Below are 11,745 nucleotides of genomic sequence, written 5' to 3' on the forward strand. Positions count from 1 at the left end.
GAGTAATACTTCTTCCTGTGTTTGATAATATCCCCACTCCTAAATTGTTGACAGAAGAATTTAAAAAACTGAGGTGAGACTAGCTACAATAAACTGCTAAAACTTGTAAACGTTGCCTTAAAGACTGTTTTAGAAGTAGTAATTTTCTAATGTAAAATACTTTATTTTAAGTAACAACTCCTGAGAATATTTGCTGCTTAGCTATGGATATGCCGACCATAAATCCCTATATCAACATTTTTATACTTGAAATTATAAAGATTTAGACCATTTTTTTTTTGGTTACAAAAGATTTAGACCATTTAGTCCCTTAAATTTGTGCAAACAATAATTTAGCCATTTAAATTAAAGACCGTAAAGCCAATAAGTCTTTTTTTTTTAAATTAGAACAATTTTAGAGGTTCGTCTTGATGCAATAAGCGACTATTCAAAGCAATTTATGAGCATTTTATAAGTTTGTATGAATGTTTTCTGAAACAATATTTTGGTCGAGAAGCTACAATCGACTGACGTTCTTTCGTTTAAGGGACTAAATTACTATTTCAAAAAATTTAAAAATTAAATTCTTTCACCCCTGTGATTTCAGAGATGGAAATGTCGATTTATTTGACCAAAAATTGATTTCCTTGAAGAGGTGTTCAAAATCGAACCAATCCAAACCGAAACCGTAAAAAACTGCATATGATTCGGATGCAATCAGATCATTTTTTTACTCAACCGCATGGTTTGGTTTGGTTTGCGGTTTTCATTTTACCAACTGAATCAAACCAAACCAAACCGCAACATAAGACAAATATTTATTAAACATATTTCACCTAGACCAATACTCTTATAAACTCAATGGAAACTTTTATAAAATGACATTTTTTCTCTTGTTTAGTTCCTTCTTTACTTTTTATTTCAAAAACGTATTTATGTGCTGCTTGTACTTTTAGAGAATGATAAAATCTTAGTATTTTGCATTTCTTACAAAATATGATTACTTTTTGTCCACGTTTTTAACTTGGTCTATGTCGTTGGAATCATTGTAAAATGAAAATTAAATTGTAATGTTTGATGAAATTGAAAACATTGCGAAAAATATGTTGCTTTTCGGCTTTTTAACTTAATTTTAATGTTGGAAACAAAAAATTATATCGTCTCGAAAAATCCGCACTAATCGATCCAAACCAAACCGCATTGGTTGATTTGGTTTGGTTCGGATTTTGTTTTTAAAGTCAACCGAACCAAACCAAACCGCATGATTTTTTATCTTGCGGTTCAAATTACTTTTACCCTCAAAACCGAACCAAACCGCACTGCGAACACCCGTATTGGTTTGGTTTTCTCTTTTCTCTCCAGATGATGCAATGTTGTTGCCTGCAGAAGTAACAGAATCAATAGAATTGACCAATTAAACGAGGTTGTGGCTTTGCATAAAGGTATCTGTTGTTGAAAAACACCTGCCTTGCCTGTTTGTAAATTGTAACTTGTAAGAATACATCCCGGGCATCCGAATTTTGGATATCCTTCGTATTTAATTGGTCATATTTGCCTGGAACATGGGTGTTTTACCACCTCTATTAGAGAAGGATCTCAAAATCCACATGTAGGTGTCCGAAAAGAAAGAGTGATATTTCAAGGGAGCTTCTTCACCTATGTTTTTTAAAAACCGACTATGTCCAAAAGTAATTTGGATGGGTGTATTTGGAGCTAAAATCATATCGTTCGGGTGTGTTCATCCGGTCAAGTTCGGTTTTTAAGAAATCGTTTGAAAGGTAGTTCTCTAATTTCGAAGTTAGACATATGTTTTAGGGAAAATAAAACAGACAACTTTTTCAAAACAAAACCAACAGACCAATACGTCCTATTTTAATGGAAGCGGGGGAGCCATAAGGGAACTTCTACGGTACACCTGCAAATTACGGTGTATCGGTACTCTAGCTTACAATTTTTATAATTTAACTATAATTTTTTATGAAAAAAATAGGTGTTTGTTGACATATATATTTTAGAAAATATCATTTTATAAGAAAAAATATCATTTCATTTTTTATAAAAATCATACTAATTTTTTTATATTTTATTGTAAAAAATAATCAAAAATCTCTATTATGAGTAATAAGAATTCAGAAAAATCAAATTTTATTGCGTTGACGATTTTGGTAAATAAGATTTAGTTATTATAATCATAGGTGATAGAAAATAATTTTTTCCTACAAAAAATAACTTATTTAACTATTAATTTAAGGATTTGGTGTACCAATACACTCAAATTATTGGGTGTACCATAGAATTTGCCGAGCCATAAAGCCAACAAGGTTTGCCGGCAAGGCGAAAAATTCAGAAAGAAAATTACAATGTCTAGTAAAAAAAGTTAAAATATTTTGGGAAGGGACGGCATTCTCATGTCAACCTTGACTCCATCCTTGGTTGAGACTTAGATTCAACTTTGTGTCAAGAAATCAACTGTTTGTGGTGCAGCCTCCAAATCTATAAGTAACGGGGGAGTCGAACATGGCTTCTGATGATTTTTCACAAGATGTTGTCTTTACTATTTGGTTGAGAACTCACTGGGCATCCTTATACTATCAAAAAATGCTAAAGCTGCTTTGCCCATTTTCTGGATTATGGAACAATAAATGTGGTAAACATCACCCTATCTTCCACAACCATTCTATCCCATAGAAACTCAACAGTCATAATTAGAACTGTCACAAAACCAGTCCACTCATATTGATCATCCACTTTGGCCTCATTACAAGCATCACAAACAGATACTACATTAGTTTTCAAGTCTACATTTAAGAAGAAAGCTATGGCAGTCAAACCAGATACATTAAAGACAAATCTCATACACTTCAACAGGACTTTCTAACTATAAAGCTCTTGCTTGGTTGTATATTTGTATACCTGTCACTTTGATTTCTCTTGGCAGCCAACATCTACCTAATAAACTCAAAACGCGGTAAAGGAATAAAGTGAAAAATGATTTAAAATTTTGAGTAATCTGGAAAAGTAATAACACAAAGCAGAACAAAACGAACGATGAAAGAAAGCAGATGACATTGTCAGAGGAAAAGATGTATCGTGGAAGTTATGTGCAGCACACTCAATGGTGCATCTCTTTCATTTTACAATCACTGGCTATCCAAGTGTACATTATTATAAACTTTAAAACTTGGTTTGCACTTGAAAGTTAAAACCCCAGAGTCTCCATTAGAATTTCATATGCAACTTCTTGCTCCAAAGAAATTGCTATTACTATCCGCTAATCATGTACAAGCTCTTGTGTTCTTAGAAAATGAGTTTCACGTGGAATTCCTTTCATTCTTGCAGAGAGGGTTCTTTAGCCGGTTCAACCACTATAGGCTCCAATTTATCTGCTTCACCATTTCCTTTGGGAATAATGAGTCCATAACCTCCTTCTTTTCTTTTGTATACAATGTTAACCTCCCCTGAAACAAAGGAAGTACACTTTGTTACCCCCTAAGATAGCATAAAATTGAGCCGAGACAATAAAATGTAGTGAGAAACATGGTCAAACCAAAGATAGCTAAAACAGTAGTATTTACTGACCAGATTCTTCATTTCGAAAAGCATAGAAGTCATGAGCAACCATTTCCAACTGGTCAATTGCTTCAAACACAGTTAAAGGAGGCATGTCGAAGTATTTTGTCCGAACAACCTGTAAAACAGCCTCACAACTAGAGTAAGTGCAATGTAAGGAAAATAAACAATAAATAACAAAACAGCAGCAGCATCTCTTGATAAGTAATGATATATCATCAATCAACATAAACAGTGTAAGAGCAAACTGCAAATCTACTTCCAAACGTGAAATTGAAGTTTTTCTAATCAGTTTGGAGGATAATTTTCAATTATATTTCTAGAATGACACAGCCTAATATGATACTTCTAGCTACATAATGATTAATATCAACAATTAAGGTACCAACCTCTTCAATAAGTTCTTCTTCTTCCTCCTTCTGTGGGGAGATTTCAGTTTCATCCTCCGTGGGTAATGGCAATACTGCCTCTCTAAATTTCAACCTATTGGATCCCTTCATGTGGCGACCATGATCAGTTTCTTTTTCCTTAATCTTTCTCAGCTTTCTCTGAATGACCGAGGACACCAAATCTATACTCGCATAGGTAGTTTCCGCATGTTCCTCAGCCCGCACCACCCCATGCCTCTTTGTAAACAAAGTAACCTAATGCAAATCGTCGAAATCAACTAATTAATTCAAGACCCTGAATCCATCATAGGTTACAACAACAACAAAAGCAAAATTAGAAAATGCAAGAGTGAGATCTACTACCTCACATCTACGTGTTCTAGGTCCTCGACCAAATTCTCCTCCACCGCGAGTAGATAGCCTGACATCAACTTCCCTGACTAAATAGCTGTGCTTCTGAACTGCTCTTCCCACTTTCTCCTCTACGTGCTGTTTCACCGCATCATTCAGCTGAACTCAACCACAGTTAGTAAATGAGTTATACAATCACACTAACCGTTGCTTTCATAACCTTAATTAATTACACTTATTCTTCTCATTATTTCATTGTGAATGTAATTTCAATCTTTATTTTTCTCTACTTTACTTTTATCAATAATTTCTATCCAGAATAGTAATGATGATAATAAAATGGAAATGGAATAGATTGATTATACCTGCATATTTTTACCCTGGATGATTAATTTGACGGAAGAGAGTGGACCGTCCCATGACATACGAACAACGGAGAGTGAACCGCCGCTGCCGCCGCGTTTAGTTGTTGTTGTTGTGGCGGCATACTTCAATTTGAGAAACTGTGATGTGCCTCCTTCTCCTGTCAAGAATGTTGTGGAGGGTAACTTGGTCTTTATGGATGAGAGTTGAGGAGGAAGAGAGAGTACAGAAAGGCACCGCGTGGAAGAAGGAGAAGAATAAGAGGAGGATGTGTGGAAGGTGAAGTGAGTCGCCATTGACATATTATGAATGAAGATTTTTCTGTATATATGAAAGAAAGAAAGAAGAGGAAAATAATGATGATGGTGAAAGCGTTTGTTTAATAACGGTTGTCTCTTTCCATTTTGGATGACGATGAACATTCAACTGTGTCTCACACGCGGGCCATTTTCCAGCCTACTCGTAGATTATCCATAACTTTTTCATATATTTATTTATTGAATTAATTAAGTTTTTGTCCCTATAAATATCTGCAGTTTTGTTTTTAGTTCCTATAAAAATAAATCACACTTTTTAATCTTTACAAAATTTTCCGTTAGTATTTTTAATCCCTGTTAAATTAAAATTTGTTTAATTATGCTTAAACTTTTAAATTTTTAAAAGATTTTTTACAGACATGTTTATAACATTGTGAGACACTCTTTTATAAAATCTTTTAGTTTTTTTAACATGTAATGAATTAAATATGAATTTTTCTAAAAACCAAATTTTCAAAATTATATTAATGAAAATTTGGAACCAATAATAAAATTTTGAGCTACTTTTTTGCGGATGAACTTTGTATAATATTCTAAATAAGTATGTAAAAAATATGTTGAAAATTTAAAAGTTTAAGCACAATTAAACAAATTTTAATTTTACAAGAACTAAAAGTATGTGTTTGTCCCTCTTAAATTAAAATTTGTTTAATTGTACTTAAACTTTTATATTTTTAAATGATTTTTAACGGACATGTTAAGAACATTATAATAATCTCTTTCATAAAAAATTAGAATTTTTTAACATGTAATGAATTAAATATAATTTTTTTTAAACGCCAAAAATTCAAAATAAACCTAACAAAAATTTGGACTTAAAAATAAAATTTTGAGCTAACTTATTGCGGATGAATGTTTTATAATGTTTTAAACAAGTATGTAAAAAATCATTAAAAATTTTTAAATTTTAAGCATAATTAAACAACATTTAATTTAACAGGGACTATAAACACTAACGGAAAATTTTGTAGGGACTAAAACGTGTAATTTATTTTTATAAAGACTAAAAACAAAACTGCAGATATTTATAGGGACCAAAAACTTAATTAATCCTTATTTATTTATTTCAAATACAACTATTTTATTTAAGAAATAAACTAGACCTCTACCCGGAACCGCCAATATTTGTAGAATTATTCTTAATAGTGTTTTAAACATATAGTATGAATATGCTATGATATTGGTCGCGTTTTAAATTTAGACCGTGTTTGTAAATGAAATAGTGTTTTTTTTTTCGAGTTGGGAAAAATAAATAGGTGTTTGAGTAATTCTTAAGAGAGTCATTCTTTCTTTCTTTTTTCTTACCAAATCACAGCTCATTCTTAATAATATAGACAAACTTGATTTTATATTGTTGGTCTATATGGTCAACATTTACACGCACTAAAGGGGATGAATAGCGATTTAAAAATTTTACGGAATTTTAGCGAAAGTGATTTAGAAAATGTTGACCGATTGGAATTATGTTTGAACAATCACAACAACTATGATAAATAGACAAGACTATGCTACTATAAGATTTACAAATGAATTGAGAGATTCAAAAGCTAAATCTTATTCCAATCAAATATTAATGATTCTTATACAGTTTGTAAAACAAGACAATTGACAAACCAAATCTATAAGCAATTAATCCAACTATAACCAATAACACAATGTATATGTAATTGATGAATTGGCAAAGAATTGAAACTAGAGTGATCTAAGCAAAATAAGAGAAAACCTAATTCAAGGAATTAAGTCAAGTTTAACAAAATTGATCTCGATCACATTCAATTTCTATTCCATCAATTAATCAATTATACATATACAATTATCAAAATTAAAGAGGATAAGGAAGAGAAACGATACAAAGATTTATAGTAGTTCACCCTTTTGTCCTCGCTTCGGGATACATCTACTCTTCTTGGTGGAAAACTCCTCCGCCAAGGACTTTCACTAAAATATGAATGTTGAATTACAATGTGATTACAAGAGTTCCTTGAAGCTACCCTAGTTCTTCAACCCTTATATAAACACTCCCCCAAACTTCAAATACCCTTTGAATTTTGTGCTTCTTGTTGTCTTCGAATTCTCAATCACTCGTGAAACCTTTCGAGCTCTTCGATGCTCCGTCCGACAATTTGATCCCCTTGAACATAAGAACAAATAGAAAGAACCCACAACCCCTTTGGAGGTGGAATGAAATCCCTCAATTCACTTTAGTACCTTGACACACTAATCATGAACCTTGAAAGCAATCAACTTACAATCCTTATAGCACCCTAGCAATCTATGACTCAAAGATCAAAGTGATTCTAAGAAAAAGTATTTAATCTTGAAAAATTTATGAACTATAAGGGTTGGAGACTCTATAGAGAATAAATGCAAATGATTAAATACTTTGGTTGTTATAAGGAAGTGTATATATGGAAAAGGATGGGAAATGCAAAATTTCGGCCAAAAACAACAGTGTATTGGTTTACTTAATGTGTGAATTGATTCAGACAGCTAAATGACAAGCCAGATGAACTATGAAGATTGATATCATCAAACACCTTTTGAATCAATTCAAATGTCCCCGGATAAAGATTGATACGATTCAAAGTCAAAGAGTTTTTATGATATGATTCAACAAAGTTTGAATCGATTCACTGTGATGTTATTCATGAAAAATTGAATTGATTCGAAAGGTGTGACACAAGGAAAATGGACAGAAAGAATGTTTGATACGAAACAATGAATCATGAATCGAATCAAGCATCTCAAGGAAGGACTTAGTCACACAAAAGTGAAGTTTCCTATACACAACAACACACAAGACATCAAGGGATCACATGACACAATCAGGCATGGTTTGCTAGGTGCTTTAACAAGTTTCTAAGCTAAAGCTAATCAACATAAAAACATCATCAAATAAACCTAGCTATTTAGACATCATCAAAACACAAACCTATAACTAAAAGCAATATCATCTTCAATCTCCTCCTTTTTGATGATGTCAAACACACGTTGATGATGTGGGCTAATCTCCCTCAGAAACATAGCATACAAGAAAACACACCAAATAAGCAAGCAATCATGGCAATATATAACATAGGGTATAGTCATGTATGAAGGAATTCAGCAACATAATCTCCCCCTTTAGCAACGTCAAAAAGGGATAGTAACCAAAGTGGAGCAAAACAAAGATAGATAGAAACAGGCGAGTAAGCAGTCACAATTGACTACAGGCCGACATGCAATCAAGAAAAATAAGCATGCATAAAATCAACAATATTGATAACAACAAACATGGATACCAATAACCATTAACACGGGCATAAACATGACAACCAATTTTCATAAACGAGACAACAATCATGATAAAGTAACCTCCCCATTAAGAATGTAGAAGAGGGATGGTGCATAGGTGATTTTTACAAAACAAATGCCCAACACGCAATTTCAAAATCAAAATCAATTTGTCATGCAATTTATTTTGTGTGCATTTGAACAAACAAAGTTTTATATAACACCCCTCCAAAACAAATAACATGTAAACAATCACAATTGAATTACAGGCAAGCATGCAAGGCAAAGCATAGAGAAAATAATAAAATCAACAAGAAACAATTACTCATGCATAAAGTTACAATTGTAACATGAGAAGAACATGTCAAACACAAGATAGGGTAAGAGGTAATATTCAAAGAGAAGTCAAAACATATTTAACACTCAATAAAAATTCTTTACGAAGAATTTGTAGGATTATAATTATAAATTAAATGATAGTGTGTGTGCGCGCACGCGCGTGTATTTGAACAAAAATGTGTGTGTGTGTATTCTAATTAATTTTAAATAGAAGGGCAATTTTGTAACTAGCTTAAAAAAGATCCTTAAAAAAAGACAATAACATGCTTAATGTACAAAACATGTAATAAAGACAAACTTTTAACGAAATAATATTTGGAATGATGAAAGTGAGTGTAAATTAGTGAAGGTTGCTAACTTGCATCTTAATAATACTTATAAAAATGAGTGTAAATAATCAAGTGGATGTAGGTTGCTAACTTGCACCTTAATAGTTATAGGTGGGTGTAGCTTGCTAACTTGCACCTTAGTATTTTTAGGTGGTGTAAGTTAGCAGCTCCCATATGCATCTATATATTATGATTAAAAAATGGAGTATGCATCTAATCCTACTAACTATATATATAAAAATCGAAGTCCATCAAAATAAATAAATAAATTACATAGTTATTAGCGGAAATTAGTTACACTTGTGATGATCGTTGTCCGTAATTAATTTTTTTTTAAAAAAATAAATTAAACTTTGAAAAATGCAATTATGCACATTAAATTAAGAAGATAACGAGTTTTAATAAGGATTATTATGAAATTTTGGTGGACTTTGATTTTTATATATTGTTATTGTTGTTAGAAGAAGTAGATGTTAGTAGATTTATATCACTAATTACTTCGCCCGTGTATAAAAATAATTATTAGTAGAAGTAGATGTTGGTAGATTTGTATCAGTAACGACTTCGCCCGTGTATAATAATAATTTTTAAAGTTAACAGTGACAACTTGTTTCGTGTATAATAAATCTTTTAAAGTTAACACATGAAATTAAGAAGATAGTGAATTTTAATAAGGACGGTTATGAAATTTTGAAGGACTTCGATTATATATATATATATATATTGTTAGTAGAAGTAGATGTTAGTAAATTTGTATCGGTCCCCCTAAAAAAAGTAGATATTAGTGACGACTTCGCCCATGTATAATAATAATTTTTAAAGTTAACAATGACAACTTATTTCGTGTATAATAAATATTTTACAATATAATCCCTACAAAAATATTTTATAATATATATAAGTGATGACATGTCACATGGTTAATAATTATTTTGAAATTTATATGAGCGACAAATTGTTTATTATGTACTAATTTTTTTAAAAAAATTAATTACAGATAATGATCATGTATAACTAATTTCCACCGATAACTATAGACTAATTTATTTATTTTGCTGGACTTCGTTTTTTAGATATTGTTAGAAGAAGTAGATGTTGGTAGATTTATATCAGTGACAATTTCACCATAATAATAATTATTAAAGTTTTTTTTAAGTTAACAATAACAACTTGTTTCATGTATAATAAATATTTTATAATATATATATATATATATATATATATATATATATATATATATATATATATCAGTGATGACATGTCACATGGTTAATAATTATCTTAAAATTCATATCGGCTAAAACTTGTCTCTTTGTGTTATAATTATTTTGAATTTATACTTGATGATAACAAATGCTGTGTATAATTCTATTATTTTGTTAAGTTAGTATTTCACCTACGTTATGGTTTGAAAAAAAAGGAGAATAATGTTTTTTTGAAGGAAGAAGAATAATGTTTAATAATATATATCAATGTATCTCTTGTCTCGTGTATAATAATTATTTTATAATATATATCAGTGATGACAAATCATATGTTCAATACTTATGTCCTCGTGAGCTTAACTCGGTTGGTTTGGATAATGCATGATATATCCAAGGTCCGGGGTTCAAACTCCGACCACTACCAAAATATGTTCAATATTTATTTTAAAATTTATATTAGTATGTCTTGTTTATAATAATTTTTTAAAAATTTTGCGTTGTATAATATATTTTAAAATTCTGAAGTGATGAGTTGACCTTTTATAATATATTTTATCAATCTTTTTTAAAACTTGTCTCTTAAACTATTTATACCTCGTCTATTACTGCCTCACTTCAAATCTATACACATCACTCTTTTTCTACGACTCTCTTTGATATGTTGTACGTATCAAACGATCAATGTTTTACCGTTATTTTTATGTAACAATGAAATATATTTACCTTATGTTTTTATGAATATAATATATTTTTTTAATATTCATTAATTAATGTAACAACACGTCTTTATATCTTGTAAAAAAACACGTCGTTATGTATATATATATATATATATATATATATATATATATATATTTAAAATAACATTTATTAAATTATATTTTTAGAGGTTAAATAAACTACTACTATTTTTTATTATTTGATAAAGAAATTATTATTATTTATATATTTTTTAAAGAATTTATTTATTTTTATTTTTATTATGTTACACTAATTTTGCAATAAAAAAAGTCTATACCCCTTTACCCCTTTCTATCTCGTACAAACCTAGAGTATTTTTTTATAATTTTATTTTTATTTTACTTTTTGTCATTTAACTTTATTCCACACACACCATATTTATTTGGGTTAAATATGTTTTTGGTCCTTATAAATATGTCAATTTTTCATTTTAGTTCCTCTAAAAATTTTCTTCAACTTTTAGTCCCTATAAAATTTTCAATCACTACTTTTGGTCCCTATTTTTAATTTAATTTTTGTATTTTTTAATAAAATAGTACAGAAATGTGTCAAATATTCTAAAAACAATTCCTAAAAAAAATTAGATTTTTTTAGCAAAACACAAATTAAATATGAATTTTTAACCATAAACAATATAAAAATTCATATTAAATTCATGTTTTGTTAAAAAATTATTAATTTGTTTTGGAGTCATTCTTATAATATTTTGAATTTTTCTGGAAAATTTTATTAAATAATATAAATTATACATATGAGTTTACTTTAAAAGAGAGATCAAAAGTGAAGATTGAAAACTTTATAGGGACTAAAAATTAAAGGAAAATTTTAGAGGGATTAAAACAAAAAGTTGACATATTTATAGGGATCAAAAACATATTTAATCCTATTT

The 11,745-nt window shown here is 29.9% G+C and overlaps 1 protein-coding gene across 1 annotated transcript; it reads right to left on the minus strand.

Moving 5' to 3' along the window:
• Window positions 1-2,971: 2,971 nt before the first annotated feature.
• Window positions 2,972-5,116, minus strand: LOC11425207 (ribosome-binding factor PSRP1, chloroplastic). Its single transcript, XM_003602333.4, has 5 exons — window positions 4,655-5,116; window positions 4,302-4,448; window positions 3,939-4,193; window positions 3,559-3,667; window positions 2,972-3,437 (listed from the first exon to the last, which is right to left on the minus strand). Exons 1-5 carry the CDS (start codon window positions 5,072-5,074, stop codon window positions 3,307-3,309), a joined length of 1,062 nt encoding a protein of 353 aa, XP_003602381.2. The 5' UTR covers window positions 5,075-5,116; the 3' UTR covers window positions 2,972-3,306.
• Between the last annotated feature and the right edge of the window lie 6,629 nt (window positions 5,117-11,745).

The sequence above is a fragment of the Medicago truncatula genome, chromosome 3 (genome assembly GCF_003473485.1).
Source record: "Medicago truncatula cultivar Jemalong A17 chromosome 3, MtrunA17r5.0-ANR, whole genome shotgun sequence".
NCBI lineage: Eukaryota > Viridiplantae > Streptophyta > Magnoliopsida > Fabales > Fabaceae > Medicago > Medicago truncatula.